Consider the following 17,394-nt stretch of genomic DNA (forward strand, 5'->3'; position numbering starts at 1 on the left):
AATATTCCCTTACCTTTGCTGTTCTTCTATCAGAAGACCTGGAAGGAATTATACTTACCAAAAACAGCTTTTAGTTTTGCAGTCTGTGTCTTTCCGTTCTCAAACACGACACATTTCGGTTGAAATGTAGCCAAAAGTCAAGTGGATGCGCACCAAAACGTCAAACTTACATATTATATGTTGATTAAACTTGTCAAACTAACTTCATAATCAAGCTTTAACATGTTATAAAGGTGTACAGCAATTGTGAGGACGAACAGAAACACAGGCACCGTTTAATCGATCTTGGAAAAAAGACAGGACCTGACCAGAGCACGCATAAAAGTGACCTGTTTTTTCGCGTGACCGAAAGGTTTCAGCCCGCCAAAACTCTCGTGAGCGCACGATTCTCACGATGAGAAGCCGCATTAAAAGCTGAGATCGCGCTGAAGACAGAGAGACTGTTTCCAGAACTGTGACTGCTTGGGAAGGGTGGGGGCGTTGACGTCAAAGTTGGGCCAACTTTTATGATGACAAGAGAGAGTTTGGGAGAATGACTGCCCTGAGAGTTCTGCTTTACATACAGACATAATTTAAACGGTTTTAGAAGCTTTAGAGTGTTTTCTATTCAATAATATTTTTTATTTGCATATATTAGCAACTTTTGATGAAAAAAAATTATGTTTACTATGGGCACGCAATTGCTCCAGCGGGGGCAGTAGACAGCCCTATCCCCATGTTAAGCATGTTCTTAATTATCATGCTACATGTTAAGCATGTTCTAAAATCTCAGTGCTATCTATTAAGCATGTTCTAAATTCTCATGCTATCAATTAAGAACAGATAAGAACAATTAAGCACCAGGAGCAGATATAGCCTTTGGTTCACTCCAGACCTGACTGCCCTTGACCAGCACAAAAACATCCTGTGGCTTACTGCATTAGCATTGAATAGAAAGAAAGAAAGAAAGACAGACAGAGACAGAGAGAGAGACAGAGAGGGAGGGAGGGAGGGAGGGAGGGAGGGAGGGAGGGAGGGGGAGGGAGGGAGGGAGGGAGGGAGGGAGGGAGGGAGGGAGGGAGGGAGGGAGGGAGGGAGGGAGGGAGAGAGAGAGAGAGAGAGATAGAATTCACTTTCTAGTGGACCAAACTAATGCACAGTACACTGTGGCCTGAGCCAGTTATCACTTTGTTTTCTATTCTTTTTAAAAACGTTTTTTAAATGATGTTACGTGATATGCAACTTTTCCTGGAAGTTAGGAACCAATATAAACAGGCAGTGAGGAAAGGAAAGGCTAGCTTTTTCAAACAGAAATTTGCATCCTGTAGCACAAACTCCAAAAAGTTCTGGGACACTGTAAAGTCCATGAAGAATAAGAGCACCTCCTCCCAGCTGCCCATTGCACTGAGGCTCGGGAAACACTGTCCTCACTGATAAATCCACGATAATTGAGAATTTCAAGACGTGTTTTTCTACGGCTGGCCATGTTTTCCACCTGGCTACCCCTACCCCAGTCAACAGCTCTGCACCCCCCCCCACAACAACTTGCCCAAGCCTCCCCAATTTCTCCTTCACCCAAATCCAGATAGCTGATTTTCTGAAGAGCAGCAAAATTTAGACCCCTACAAATCAGCAGGGCTCGACAATCTGGACACTGCAAACCCTATTACTAACCCGGTCAACCTATCTTTCGTATCATCTGAAATCCCCAAAGATTGGTAAGCTGTGATGAAAATCATCACTCCCCAATCAGTCAACAATCAATCATCAATCAGAAGACACACCTCCTCCTATTTCCTGACCTATCACAGTTCCTTCCCCATGGTTTAAAAACCCCATCATTTGTTTGTTCTAGAGCTCAGCTCAATCTCTAGCTCAATCTCTCAGTAAATGCCATGTCTGTAGGTCTCTGTGTTTCACTCTCGCTTTGTGTCTAAACCTCTCTTTTGTTTAAAGCACCTCCATAGCACTTTGTCATCACCTGTGAGTATTGTTTTTGGTTATGGTGTTTGTTTGTTTGCTGGTGGGAAAAGGGGAAACCAAGACAAGTCGCCCATGGGCATACACTACCCGTAGGTGAACTTTGTTAAATACACTAGGTAGAACTGGGCGGACCACCCACTGTATTTTTGGTTAGTTAGTTAGTTGTTGTTAAAGTAGGCTAGTCTAGCTTAGGGGTGTGTTTTTGTATATTTATTGTTTCTTTCCTTGGGTCCAGCTCAGCCCCTTTTCCTGCTCCCCCCATTACCGTGTGTTTATAAATAAACCTAGAGTTTGACGGTAGATTTCTGTTGTCGTGGTTATTTCGTGCACACTTTTACTTTGTCACAATAATAATTTGCATGAGTTATGTTACGGGTCTCATTACTATCCCCCCTAGACTGTCGGGCCAAAAGGGATTCGTAACATAAGTGGAGCCTCATCCGGGATATGTCATAACTGACACCCATGCCGCTCATGTAGATTGTTGTAGTGGTATAGTTCAGTGTTGAGCGTCATAGCTGAAGTAGCATTAGTGTTTGCTATTTTCTTTGGCACATGTGAAGTAGTGTAAAATGGCTACTTTTGATTTGAGATCCTTTTTGGATAACCCTTCGTGGGAGGTTTTTGACAAATGTCGTAGAGTTGATTTAATGACCTTGGCTGACCATTATTCAGTATCGATTCCGCAGAGTTTAGTTAAGGCGGAGGTTAAACGGCTAGTATTAAATGTATTGTTGGAAGAGCAGGTGCTTGTGTTACCGCTGCCTGAGTCTACAACCCCTGTAGGGGATGTTGCTGCTCCTGTAAGCCCATTGGTGTCAGATAATGAGGGCGAGGCTAAAACACCAGCCACATTGTCCCGTTTTGATCCACTCTCCCCACTGTCAAATGGTGATGCCAGGAGGGATGTCCATTTAGCACAGTTCCAACTGGAGGTGGAAGAGAGAGCCCAAATTAGGCAAGAGACTCTCCAGTTGGAGATGTGTAAAATAGAGGCAGAAAAAGAACGAGAACAACGGCATTTGGAGTTCAAAATGTGCCAGATGGAACTGGAGGCAGAGACAGCGAGGCTAGCCTCCGGTCCTACTGTGCCTGTTTGTGAGCCGTCCTCACCTGCTGTGTCCTCAAACACGTTTGTCATTAGTAGGCAGATTGCCTTAGTACCTTTGTTCAGAGAGTCAGAGGTTGACTCCTATTTTTGTGTATTTGAGCGTATAGCCGTAGCATTGAAATGGCCTGAAGAGGTATGGTGCCTATTACTTCAGTGTAAATTAACTGGTAAAGCCCAAGAGGTTTTGTCAGCGCTACCTCTGGAGGACAGTTTGAATTATGAAGTGGTCAAAGCTACTGTTCTTCGTGCCTATGAGGTTGTGCCTGAGGCATACCGACAGAGATTTAGGTCTCATAGAAAGTCTTCTAGTAAGACTTATGTGGAATTTGCTAGAGACAAGGAACATCTGTTTGATAAATGGCATGCTGCTAGTAAGGTAACTGATTTCAACTCTCTCCGGGAGTTAATCTTGTTGGAAGAGTTTAAAAATTGCTTACCCAAACGCATTGTAGTTTACCTAAACGAACAGAAAGTATCCTGTCTGGCAGAAGCGTCTGTGTTGGCAGACGAGTTTGTGTTGACGCACAAGAGTGTGTTTTCGGCTCAAACTGAGAGTAGAGCCACTGAGTTTCCTACCTTTAGCCCTAGTCGGCAAGCAGTAGTATTTCAAGCATGCCAAAAGAATGAGCGTCCCTGTTTCTATTGTCATAAAGTAGGACATATGATTAATGATTGCTTCCTGCTTAAACGCAAACAAGGGATGCCTCTTCGTGCCAAGCCACCAACAGGTGTTGCTCTAATTCGTACGGTTGTGAGGTCTGCAACAAAACAGGTGCCGCAGGGTAACTGTAGTTTGAAAGTCTCAGTCCCCGACCGCCGTTATGAACCATTCATTTTCGAGGGGTTTGTGTCCCTAACGAATGACGAAGCGTCTCAACGACCGGTTAAAATCCTTAGAGATACTGGTGTGGCACAGTCGTCTATATTGTCTGATGTGTTGCCCTTATCTGACGATACATACTGTGGTTCCAGTGTGTTAGTGCAGGTTATTGAAATGGGTTTTGTCCCAGTACCATTGCACTTTGTAAATGTACACTCTGAGTTAATCAGTGGAATATTCAGAGTGGGGGTACGTCCTATGTTGCCAGTGAAAGGTGTGACCTTTATAACGGGTAACGATATTGCCAGAGGAAAGGTAGTACCCGTATTGGAAGTATTGGATAAAAGTGACCACTCTCTCTCGAAAGAGCTGGCACAGAGTTATCCACATGTGTTCCCCGCTTGTGCTGTCACTCGTGCTCAGGCACTACAAGAGGGTGACGAGATAGCTTTGTCGAACACTGTTCTGTTCAAAGAGGTTGATCAAGAGGATGGATTGTGTGATACCTCTGAGAAGCTGATCACCTCTGACAAACAGCCCAGGAAAGAATCAAAGAACGTTGAACTTATTGCTGATGCAATACAGTTACCAGTCACTCGTGAGCAGCTGATTGCTAACCAAAAGGTTGACAACAAGTTTGCTAAATGTTTTTCTAGTGTTGTCTCATTGGAAGATGTGAAGAAGAAGAACGTGGCTTACTTCATTGATGGTAATCTCCTCATGCGTAAATGGAAATCCCATGTTGACGCGGATGGAGATTGGAATGCTGTTTACCAAATAGTGATTCCTAGAGCCTTTCGACAAAATGTGTTATCCCTTGCTCATGATCACCAGTGGTCTGGTCATTTAGGAATCACAAAAACTTATGATCGGATCCTTAGACATTTCTTTTGGCCGGGTTTAAAACAAGATGTGGCTCAGTTCTGTCGGACATGCCACACATGTCAGATGACAGGAAAACAAAATCAGGTTATTCCTCCCGCTCCTCTTTGTCCCATACCTGTCATAGGTGAACCATTCGAGCATGTGGTGGTTGATTTTGTCGGACCATTACCGAAGACAAAATCGGGTAACCAGTTTTTGTTCTGATAATGTGTTGGCAGATGCTTTGTCTCGTGTGTGAAAATGATTTCTGTATGTTTTGCAAGGTTGTTGCTTTGTTGTGAGTATTCATTGAAATACTGTAGTCGCAACCCCTAGGGTTGCTCTTTTAAGTGTGGGAGTGTTACGGATACAGATATCCTGTGTGTGTGTATCCTGTGTGTGTGTTTCTTTTCTCTCCTTCTCCGCTCACAGGTGAAAATCATCACTCCCCAATCAGTCAACAATCAATCATCAATCAGAAGACACACCTCCTCCTATTTCCTGACCTATCACAGTTCCTTCCCCATGGTTTAAAAACCCCATCATTTGTTTGTTCTAGAGCCCAGCTCAATCTCTAGCTCAATCTTTCAGTAAATGCCATGTCTGTAGGTCTCTGTGTTTCACTCTCGCTTTGTGTCTAAACCTCTCTTTTGTTTAAAGCACCTCCATAGCACTTTGTCATCACCTGTGAGTATTGTTTTTGGTTATGGTGTTTGTTTGTTTGCTGGTGGGAAAAGGGGAAACCAAGACAAGTCGCCCATGGGCATACACTACCCGTAGGTGAACTTTGTTAAATACACTAGGTAGAACTGGGCGGACCACCCACTATTTTTGGTTAGTTAGTTAGTTGTTGTTAAAGTAGGCTAGTCTAGCTTAGGGGTGTGTTTTTGTATATTTTTTTATTTCTTTCTTCCTTGGGTCCAGCTCAGCCCCTTTTCCTGCTCCCCCCCCCCATTACCGTGTGTTTATAAATAAACCTAGAGTTTGATGGTAGATTTCTGTTGTCGTGGTTATTTCGTGCACACTTTTACTTTGTCACAATAATAATTTGCATGAGTTATGTTACGGGTCTCATTACCATCCCCCCTAGACTGTCGGGCCAAAAGGGATTCGTAACATTGAGCAACAGAGTGGGGCAGCCATTGTCTCTCCCTCTCCTATTGAAAAAGCTACAGCCCCAGTTGATATATTATCGATTATATATTTTAAAAACAACCTGAGGATTGATTATAAAAAACGTTTGACATGTTTCTGTGAACATTACAGATACTATTTGGAATTTTCGTCTGCGATATCTTGACCGCTTGGGCCTGTGGATTTCTGAACATAACGCGCCAGACAAATGGTTGGTATTTTGGATATAAAAATAATCTTTATGGAACAAAAGGAACATTTATTGAGTAACTGGGAGTCTCGTGAGTGCAAACATCCGAAGATCATCAAAGGTAAGTCATTGAATTTATTGCTTTTCTGACTTTCGTAACCAATCTTCTTGGTTGCTAGCTGTTTGTAATATTTTGTCTACTGAGAGAGATGTTCTTATATAAATGCTTGTTATGCTTTCGCCGAAAAGCTGAATTGAAATCTGACATGCCAGATGGATTAACAACAAGCTAAGCTGTGTTTTGCTATATTGCACTTGTGATTTCATGAAAATTAAATATTTTTAGTAATTTCATTTTAAATTGGCGAACTGCAATTCAGCGGGTGTTGATGAAAATGATCCCGCTAACAGGATGGGTGCATCAAGAAGTTAACTAACCTCCAAACGAGCTTCAATGACATACAACTCTCCATCCGTGGCCTCCAACTGCTCTTAAATGCAAGTAAAACTAAATGCATGCTCTTCAACCGATCGCTGCCAGCACCTGACCGCCCATCTAGCATCACCACTCTGGACGGTTCTGACTTAGAATATGTGGACAACTACAAGTAACTGGGTGTCTGGTGAGACAGTAAACTCTCCTTACAGACTCACATTAACTTCTTGACGCTACCCATTCCTTAAGAGGGAAAATTGTCATCAGCAACCGCTGAATAGCATAGCGCCTCAGTCAAATAATATTACAAAAAATATTCATATTCATGAAATCAGGTAGCTTGGTCATGAAAATCAGAAAAGCAATCAAATTAATCATTTACCTTTGATGATCTTGGGATGTTTTCACTCACGAGACTCCTAGTTACACAACAAATGTTATTTTTGTTCCATAAAGTTTATTTTTTTATCCAAAATACCTCAGTTTGTTTCGCGCATTATTTTAAGAAATCCACAGTAAAGAGTGGTCACAACTCTGACGAGCCCGGTGCAAGGATATGCTGCTTCCTCGGGTACAAGCCCAGATCCCCGTGATTTGCGTGAGGAGGAGGCAGAGAAAAAGGTGCCAAAGTGCGGACTGCCTTCTGAGAATTCGTAGGCGATCAAATAAACCCCCACTTCCCTCCATTCTGCTAGCAAACGTGCCATCTTTGGAGAATAAAATTGACGAACTACGCGGAAGAGTAAACTACCAGCAGGACATTAAAAACTGTAACATCCACACACAGAGACGCATACCAAGCTCTCCCTCGCCCTCCATTTGGCAAATCTGACCATAATTATATCCTCCTAATTCCTGCTTACAAGCAAAAATTAAAGCAGGAAGAACCAGTGACTAGATAATAAAAAGTGATCAGATGAAGCAGATACTAAGCTACAGGACTATTTTGCTGGCACAGACTGGACTATGTTCAGGGATTCCTCAAATGGCATTGAGGAGTACACCACATAAGTCATTGGCTTCATCAATAAATACATTGATGACGTCGTCCCTACTGTGACCGTACTTACATACCCCAACCAGAAGCTATGGATCACATGCAACATCCGCACTGAGCTAAAGGCTAGAGCTGCCACTTTCAAAGAGCAGGACTCTAACCCAGAAGCTTATAAGAAATCCAGCTATGCCCTCCGACGAACCATCAAACACGCAAAGGTTCAATACAGGACTAAGATCAAATCATACTACACCGGCTCTGATGCTCGTCAGATGTTTCAGGGCTTGCAAACCATTACAGACTACAAAGGGAAGCACAGCCAAGAGCTTCCCAGTGACATGAGCCTATCAGATGAGCTAAATTACTTCTATGCTCACTTCAAAGCAAATAACACTGAAACATGCATGAGAGCACCAGCTGTACCGGAAGACTGTGTGATCACGCTCTCAGCAGCCGATGTGAGTAAGAGCTTTAAACAGGTCAACATTCATAAGGCCGCAGGGCCAGACAGATTATCAGGACGTGTACTGTGAGCATGCTCTGATCAACTGGAAAGTATCTTCACTGACATTTTCAACCTTTCCCTGTCCGAGTCTGTAATACCAACATGTTTTAAGTAGACCACCATAGTGCTTGCGCCTTAGAACACTAAGGTAACGTGCTTAAATGACTACCGTCCCAAGCACTCACATCTGTAGCCATGAAGTGCTTTGAAAGGCTGGTCATGGCTCACATCAACACCATTATCCTAGAAACCCTAGACCCACTTCAATTTGCATACCGCGCCAACAGATCCACAGATGATGCAATCTCTATTGCACTCCACATTGCCCTTTCTCACCTGGACAAAAGGAACACCTGTGTGAGAATGCTATTCATTGACTACAGCTCAGCGTTCAACACCATAGTGCCCTCAAAGCTCATCAATAAGCTAAAGACCCTGGGACTAAAGATCTCCCTCTGCAACTGGGTCCTGGACTTCCTGACGGGCCGCCCCCAGGTGGTAAGGGTAGGTAACAACACATCCACCACGCTGATCCTCAACACAGGGGCCCCTCAAGGTTGCATGCTCAGTCCCCTACTGTTGTACCTGTTCACTCATGACTGCACAGCAAGGCTCGACTCCAACACCATCATGAAATTTGCTGATGACACAACAGTGGTAGGACTGATCACTGACGACAACAAGACAGCCTACAGGGAGGAGGTAAGAGACCTGGCTGTGTGGTGCCAGGACACCCACCTCTCCCTCAACGTGATCAAGACAAACGAGATGATTGTGGACTACAGGAAAAAAGGAGCAGGCCCCGATTCTCATCGACGGGGCTGCAGTAGAGCAGGTTGAGAGCTTCAAGTTCCTTGGTGTCCACATCACCAACAAACTAACATGGTCCATGAAGACAGCTGTGAGGAGGGCACGGCAGCTGTGAGGAGGGCACGACAAAAACTATATCCCCTCAGGTGACTGAAAATATTTGGCATGTTCCTCCCATCCTCAAAAGGTTCTACAGCTGCACCATCGAGAGTATCCTGACTGGTTGCATCACTGCCTGGTATGGCAACTTGTTACGTTCTGACCATTATTTCCTTTGCTTTGTCTTTATTTAGTATGGTCAGGGCGTGAGTTGGGTGGGCAGTCTATGTTAGTTTTTCTATGTTTGGTTTCTGTTTCGGCCTAGTATGGTTCTCAATCAGAGGCAGGTGTCATTAGTTGTTTCTGATTGAGAATCATACTTAGGTAGCCTGGGTTTCACTGTTGGTTTGTGGGTTTTTGTGTCCGTGTGAGTGTTTGTCGCCACACGGTACTGTTTCGGTTTCGTTCATGTTCACATTTATTATTTTATAGTGTTCAGTTTATTTATTAAAGTAATCATCATAAACACTTACAATGCTGCAACTTGGTCCGATCCTTACTCCTCCTCAGACGAAGAGGAGGAAAACCCTTACACAACTTCTCGGCCTCCGACTGCAAGGCACTACAGAAGGTAGTGCGAACGGCCCAGTATATCACTAAAGCCACCCTCTTCACAGACTGTTCTACCTCCAAGCCATAAGACTCCTGAACATCTAATCAATTGGCTACACAGACTATTTGCATTGCCCCCGACCCATTCCCCATCTTTACACCGCTGCTACTCTCTGCTGTTGTCATCTGTGCATAGTCACATGACTACCTAAATGTACTACCTCAAAAAACCGGTGCCCGCGCACATTGACTCTGTACCGGTACCCCCTGTATATAGTCTCCACATTGACTCTGTACGGGTTCCCCCTGTATATAGCCTCCACATTGACTCTGTACCGGTTCCCCCTGTATATAGCCTCCACATTGACTCTGTACCGGTTCCCCCTGTATATAGCCTCCACATTGACTATGTACCGGTTCCCCCTGTATATAGCCTCCACATTGACTCTGTACCGGTTCCCCCTGTATATAGCCTCCACATTGACTCTGTACCGGTTCCCCCTGTATATAGCCTCCACATTGACTCTGTACCGGTTCCCCCTGTATATAGCCTCCACATTGACTCTGTACCGGTACCCCCTGTATATAGTCTCCACATTGACTCTGTACCGGTACCCCCTGTATTTAGTCTCCACATTGACTCTGTACCGGTACTCCCTGTATTTAGTCTCCACATTGACTCTGTACCGGTACCCCTGTATATAGTCTCCACATTGACTCTGTACCGGTACCCCTGTATTTAGTCTCCACATTGACTCTGTACCGGTACCCCTGTATATAGTCTCCACATTGACTCTGTACCGGTACCCCTGTATATAGCCTCCACATTGACTCTGTACCGGTACTCCCTGTATTTAGTCTCCACATTGACTCTGTACCGGTACTTCCTGTATTTAGTCTCCACATTGACTCTGTACCGGTACTCCCTGTATTTAGTCTCCACATTGACTCTGTACCGGTACCCCTGTATATAGCCTCCACATTGACTCTGTACCGGTACCCCTGTATATAGTCTCCACATTGACTCTGTACCGGTACCCCTGTATATAGCCTCCACATTGACTCTGTACCGGTACTCCCTGTATTTAGTCTCCACATTGACTCTGTACCGGTACCCCTGTATATAGTCTCCACATTGACTCTGTACCGGTACCCCTGTATATAGCCTCCACATTGACTCTGTACCGGTACTCCCTGTATTTAGTCTCCACATTGACTCTGTACCGGTACTTCCTGTATTTAGTCTCCACATTGACTCTGTACCGGTACTCCCTGTATTTAGTCTCCACATTGACTCTGTACCGGTACCCCTGTATATAGCCTCCACATTGACTCTGTACCGGTACCCCTGTATATAGTCTCCACATTGACTCTGTACCGGTACCCCTGTATATAGCCTCCACATTGACTCTGTACCGGTACTCCCTGTATTTAGTCTCCACATTGACTCTGTACCGGTACTTCCTGTATTTAGTCTCCACATTGACTCTGTACCGGTACTCCCTGTATTTAGTCTCCACATTGACTCTGTACCGGTACCCCTGTATATAGCCTCCACATTGACTCTGTACCGGTACCCCTGTATATAGTCTCCACATTGACTCTGTACCGGTACCCCTGTATATAGTCTCCACATTGACTCTGTACCGGTACCCCTGTATTTAGTCTCCACATTGACTCTGTACCGGTACCCCTGTATATAGCCTCCACATTGACTCTGTACCGGTACTCCCTGTATTTAGTCTCCACATTGACTCTGTACCGGTACTTCCTGTATTTAGTCTCCACATTGACTCTGTACCGGTACTTCCTGTATTTAGTCTCCACATTGACTCTGTACCGGTACTTCCTGTATTTAGTCTCCACATTGACTCTGTACCGGTACTTCCTGTATTTAGTCTCCACATTGACTCTGTACCGGTACCCCTGTATATAGTCTCCACATTGACTCTGTACCGGTACTTCCTGTATTTAGTCTCCACATTGACTCTGTACCGGTACTTCCTGTATTTAGTCTCCACATTGACTCTGTACCGGTACCCCTGTATATAGCCTCCACATTGACTCTGTACCGGTACCCCTGTATTTAGTCTCCACATTGACTCTGTACCGGTACTTCCTGTATTTAGTCTCCACATTGACTCTGTACCGGTACTTCCTGTATTTAGTCTCCACATTGACTCTGTACCGGTACCCCTGTATATAGTCTCGCTACTGCTGTTTTACTGCTGCTCTTTAATTACTTGTTACTTTTACATCTTATTCTTGTCTGTATTTGTTGGTTGTGGTAAAGTAAACATTTACTGTACGGTTGTATTTGACGCATGGGACAAATAACATTTTATTCGATTTTGTGATTTGATGAGAAACCAAAAAAGGACATTGGGAGTCTTACTCATTGATTATTGATGACAGTACTGATGTCACGACTAAGAAGCAGCTGGGTGTTCTGGTAAAACAACACAGCAATAAACTCTTTCAAATCATAAGCACATTTGGAGGAATAATAATCATTCCAACTGCTGACTCACTGACCTTTGCCAATGCCTTGTTCTTGATGACAATAAACTGCATCGGCGACAGATGCAACACATTATTCTAAAAATGACTAAATAGTTATTTTCCCGTCGTAACCCGACACACAAAACCCCACAATGACGAAGCAAAAAGAGGTTTTTAGAAATGAATACAAATATATATTTTAAAAAACTGAACTGTCACATATACATAATTTTCAGACCCTTAACTCGGTACTTTGTTGAAGCACTTTTGGCAGTGATTACAGCCTTGAGTCTTCTTGGGTATAAAGAGGGAGTGATCGGGAGAGGAGAGGTTCCCACAGTGAGTAAGCAGACAGTGAAATGTGCCTGTTTTCATTTTGTTATACGATGAGGGACCGACACACACACACACACACACACACACACACACACACACACACACACACACACACACACACACACACACACACACACACACACACACACACACACACACACACACACACACACACACACACACACACACACACACACACACACACGCACACGCTGACTGGGTGACGAAGGAATCATGTGTAGGGTGTCTAAGTTCTGTCAGATTGTCAGACTCAATACTAACTCTTCCAGCATGAGTAGACACTAAGTAAACTTTATTGGTATTGTTCATATAGACGTGTTTCATTACGACACTTTACAAGAACACATTCTAATATTAACAAACTAATACAGTGAAGTTAGAGCAGGAAATTAATGTTTCCAAACAGAATGGACATTCCCCTGTTGATTATCGACGAGCCCTAAATCACGATATGAGCATGTGTAAGATAATATTTGGACATCATGTGTTTCTTGGTGGTTTCTAATTGGACATCATGTGTTTCTTGGTGGTTTCTAATTGGACATCATGTGTTTCTTGGGGGTTTCTATTTGGACATAATATATTTCTTGGTATTTCTCTCTGGTCTCAGGAGGATGATGAAACATTTTGGAGCAAACAGACAGAACAGCAGCCCAAAGCTGGAGGCCAGGATGGCAAAGATCTCTACAGCTACTGTGTACTTCCCAGGAGAGCTGACGTAGGCAGGGATGAAGGAGATCCACACGGCACAGAAGATCAGCATGCTGAAGGTGATGAACTTGGCCTCGTTGAAGTTGTCTGGGAGTTTCCTGGCCAGGAAGGCTAAGAGGAGACAGAGGGAGGCCAGAAGGCCGATGTATCCCAGCACCAGAGAGAAGCCGACCACAGAACCCACCTCACACTCCAGGACGAGCCTCGGGCCCCGACCCTCTCTGCCCCTCCTTTCAGCAGGTCGGGGTGGAGCTAAGGCCAGCCACAGCACACAGATCAGCACCTTTGTAAATAAGTGGATGGAAAACTAGTTATCTTGAGTTATCTTGAAAACAAATGATATGGTCACTGAAGGAAACAACTACATTCCTAAAGAATATAGTAAAAACTAGATGTTCACCTGGATAAGGGTGCAGAGTGAGATACCCATCCTCTGCTGGGTGGGGCTGAAGTATCTCATTAGGTTCTCTCCAGGCAGAGTGGCCCTGAAGGCCACCAGAACCACCACAGTCCTGCTGAGCAGACAGGAGATGCAGAACACAAAGCTTATACCAAACAGGGTGTGTCTCAGCATGCATGTCCACGGCTTTGGCCGGCCAATGAAAACCAGCGCACACAGGAAGCAAAGCTTGAGTGACAGCAGGAGCAGGAAGCTGAGCTCAGAGTTGTTGGCTTTCACCTGGAATGAGACAGAGAAAGATAATTTACACAATGACATGTCAAAAATCCCATCCTTATATGACACAATCTCATCTCTGTCCAGTACCTCTATAAATGATCATATGATTCAACTCACCAGGGCCGTGTGACGGTGGTAGAGGAAGGTAGCCAGGGCACCGGCTGTGAGTGTTGCCCCGGAAACTGAGATGACAGACAGGATGACGCCCATGGTGTCGCTGTAGGAGAGGAAGTCCACCAGCTGGGGGATGCAGGCCGTACGATCAGGGTTGGACCAGAACCGCTCTGGACACCGAATACACTCAACTGACCCTGATAGAGAAGGAAGAGGAGTCCAAATCAGGACCAACCAGGCTTGAGGAAAAATATGAATTGGGATCAGAACTGTTGATAGACTACCTGTTGTGTTGCTGATCTCTCCCTCTGCACAGGACAGACAGTCAAAGCAGCACACAGGCTTCCCCTTCTGTACCGCATGCCTGGTACCAGGGGGACAGTCAGCACTGCATACAGACACAGGGACCTACCAGAGGGGGGAGAGGAAGAAGTTATTATCATCATCATCATCATTATTATCATCATTATTAAACACAGACACAGACAGGCTGCTGGGCCCCCCTGGGGACTATGCCAGGACAATGACCACACAAACACGTTCAGAATCATGTTGATGATAGAGCTTTCTGTCTGAAATAACGTCCAACTGTTATTTATTCATTTTTTTCCCAGCTTTCTCTCTTCTGTATGTCTGCCTCAGGGTGATTAACTCAATAAATCTCACACTCAAACAAACACACACACACACACACACAAACCAAACTGAACAGTTCTAACCTCATCTCCGCTGCCTCCACCCCACACCACTTTATCCATGTCGATATGAAACTGGTCATCCGATCCCTCAGAGGATAGAAAATGTCCGACCTGGACAAACTCTGCCGTCCCCTCGGGGGTCACATGCCAGTTGATGATGTCATAAGAGGCAGGCGGATCACCATTCATGTCGAAGTGGAAAGATTCCCCCACAGGAGTACTGAAGTTCACTCCCCTCAGATAATGAACAATCTCAAAGAGAAAAAGGCATTGGAACAGGATTAAGAGTTAGAACCAGTTGTGGCTTTTGTTCTTTAGTATTCAAACCTTACAAAGTGTTTTCACTGTATCCTGACTGGAAACATTAGTGTTCTTAACTTGAAAACAGATCCACATGTTATTCTCACCTGGCTGGGCTGAAGCTTCCTGATATCAGGGCAATGTTCACCATTAAAGACTCTGTCCCCTGGTCGACAGGCCATCATATCCTGTATGGCGTAGGCGATGGCGTACACAGCCTTGTACACATTATAGCTGGCTCTCAGCTGAGACACGTCAGCATACTGGCTCTCCCCCTCACCTAGGATTGACACTTCATTTTACTGAAATAACATTGGGAACTAGGACAAAAAAAGTGAGCTTTAGGTGTAAAGTCTCCCTCACGTATGACCTCTGACCCAGTACACTGTCGCCTGGACGGCAGTGTCACGCTGAGGTCGAACCCCAGAGAACACCCAAACATCTCCTCCCACAATTCCCTCAGGAAGGGGTCGGAATTCTGGTTGTCCCTGTCTGGATGGAGGCTAGTTAGGAAATGCCCCAAGCCGGGAATTTCTGCTTTCTTTAGGGCAAAACCGATTGTCCCGGCAAGAGAGGGCAGGTTTTTTGGGGCGGCGATAGTAGAGAAAGTGACCCAGGCCTCTGAGGCAATCCATTGCTTATCTGTAATGTTCTGACGGACAACCTCTTCCATCAGGGCCTGGAGAATGAAATGGTTAAAAAGATCAAGATTGTCAAGCTGAAATGCATGATTATCAATTAGGAAATGATTGTGTTTGTAAAGGGCATCAACACATGGTAAGACACAAGGACACTGCTACAGCAGTGTTACATATCATTAACAATACTCTGACTAGTAACTGCTCACCCTTGAATGACCCGCGAATCCAACAAATGCCACCACCACTCTGGCAGTAGATCCTCTGATGGTGTCCGCAATGTGCCTGATCTTTCTCTTAGATGGTAACTTGGGGAGGACCTCAGAGTAAGCGACACACACCCCAGATCCCTGGAGCTCTTGGAGAAGCACCTGAACCCCAAACTTGCCATAGTCACCATCCTCTGACACCAGTCCCACCCACACCCAGCCCAGCCGACGCAGCAGCTTGGCCATGCCCCGAGCCTGGAAGGCATCGCTGGGTACCGTACGGAAGAATGAGGGGTACCTCCAGTTGTCACTCAAGCATGCACAAGTGGCAAAGTAACTCACCTTGGAGAGAAGAGAGTGTGAGAGAGAGAGAGAGAGAGAGAGAGAGAGAGAGAGAGAGAGAGAGAGAGAGAGAGAGAGAGAGAGAGAGAGAGAGAGAGATAATTGCCTGTAGAGCTCCAAAATAGGAGTCAATGAGACTGAGAATGGTAATTTGTAAGAGGCAGATGGAGAAGGAATTCAACTTTAGAGAGAGGGAAATATAGAAAGACATTGAAATGTAACGTGAAAAGTGTCATCATCTCATCCCAACCTGTAATCCAACCCCTGCCTCACCATGGGTAAATCAAATGGCCCGAGGGTCTGTGCCACGACCATGGAAGCTGAGGAGCGGGCATCCCCGATGATGACGGGAACCTCAGGAGTAGTGCCACACTCTGTGCCCACCACGGAGGTCTCCTTGCCAGTCACCATTGCCAGGGCTGCCCCCAGGGTGGTGCCCTCTGACCGGCATGTGTCAGAAGCCAGGAACCCTAGGGTGAGGTTAGGCAGGAGGGCTGGGTCACGGTTAATCTCCTCCACAGCAAAGATCATAGTCTGGAGCCAGCGGTAAGCACGCTGGTTGAACCTGACAGACGGAAGAAAGGAAGAAACAGAGAGATGAGGTAACTGAATACACATTACCTTCAGGTGAAAACACAATGACAAAAAGCTGTTATCACACAAGCTGCATACATTGTACAGGTAGAATTTCCATTAATGCTCCTGAACTCCTGTTCTGGTAGAGGGGCTTCCACATGGATGGGGAACAGGCCCCCAATGACCACATCTCCTGCCCGATAAACACTGCCCGAGACGGGCTTAGCTATCAGCCGACAAGCCCCCTCTCCACCTCCAACCAGACCCCAGATAGACCCAGGGACATGGAGACAGTAGAGCAGCCACAGCCAGCCACACAGGCTCATCCCCTGGAGAGAGACAACATTTACATTACATTTAAGTCATTTAGCAGACGCTCTTATCCAGAGCGACTTACAAATTGGTGCATTCACCTTATGACATCCAGTGGGACAGTCACTTAACAATAGTGCATCTAAAAGGGGTGGGGTGAGAGGGGGGTGAGAGGGATTACTTAACCTATCCTACAAGGCCGAAGACTGGGAGAGTTCCGTCACCTGTTGGAGAGAGACCAAACCAAGACCTTGCAGACAGAACACTCTGTAGACATGAACAAAAGCGTTATCAATTAAAATATACACCATTCAACACAGACACCTGTAACCAGACATGTGAAACAACAATGATAGACACAACCTTGTTCTGCTTCTGACCTACCTGGCAACAGTAAATCTTGTCCTGGTGAGACAGACAAACAGACAGACAGAAAGAGAGGGAGAGAGAGAGAGGATGAGTGTCTGTCAGTCTGG

At 45.2% G+C, this 17,394-nt stretch overlaps 1 protein-coding gene across 1 annotated transcript; it reads right to left on the reverse strand.

Annotated features, from left to right (window-relative positions):
• Window positions 1-12,628: 12,628 nt before the first annotated feature.
• On the reverse strand, window positions 12,629-16,941 carry LOC123993907 (extracellular calcium-sensing receptor-like). The gene is made up of 10 exons (XM_046296381.1): window positions 16,703-16,941; window positions 16,304-16,595; window positions 15,689-16,030; window positions 15,205-15,520; window positions 14,949-15,121; window positions 14,563-14,793; window positions 14,128-14,251; window positions 13,847-14,040; window positions 13,451-13,729; window positions 12,629-13,333 (listed from the first exon to the last, which is right to left on the reverse strand). Exons 1-10 carry the CDS (start codon window positions 16,930-16,932, stop codon window positions 12,905-12,907), a joined length of 2,610 nt encoding a protein of 869 aa, XP_046152337.1. The 5' UTR covers window positions 16,933-16,941; the 3' UTR covers window positions 12,629-12,904.
• Between the last annotated feature and the right edge of the window lie 453 nt (window positions 16,942-17,394).

Source organism: Oncorhynchus gorbuscha, linkage group LG13 (assembly GCF_021184085.1).
Source record: "Oncorhynchus gorbuscha isolate QuinsamMale2020 ecotype Even-year linkage group LG13, OgorEven_v1.0, whole genome shotgun sequence".
NCBI lineage: Eukaryota > Metazoa > Chordata > Actinopteri > Salmoniformes > Salmonidae > Oncorhynchus > Oncorhynchus gorbuscha.

Bases quoted from the DNA above. Each gene is read 5' to 3' on its own strand.
- LOC123993907 (XM_046296381.1), bottom strand. From the start codon at position 16,932: ATGAGCCTGTGTGGCTGGCTGTGGCTGCTCTACTGTCTCCATGTCCCT. The intron at 15,122-15,204 runs GTGAGGGAGACT...TGTCAATCCTAG, and splicing joins TACTGGGTCAGAGGTCATAC to GTGAGGGGGAGAGCCAGTAT. The intron at 14,252-14,562 runs GTTAGAACTGTT...CCCCTCTGGTAG, and splicing joins GTGGAGGCAGCGGAGATGAG to GTCCCTGTGTCTGTATGCAG.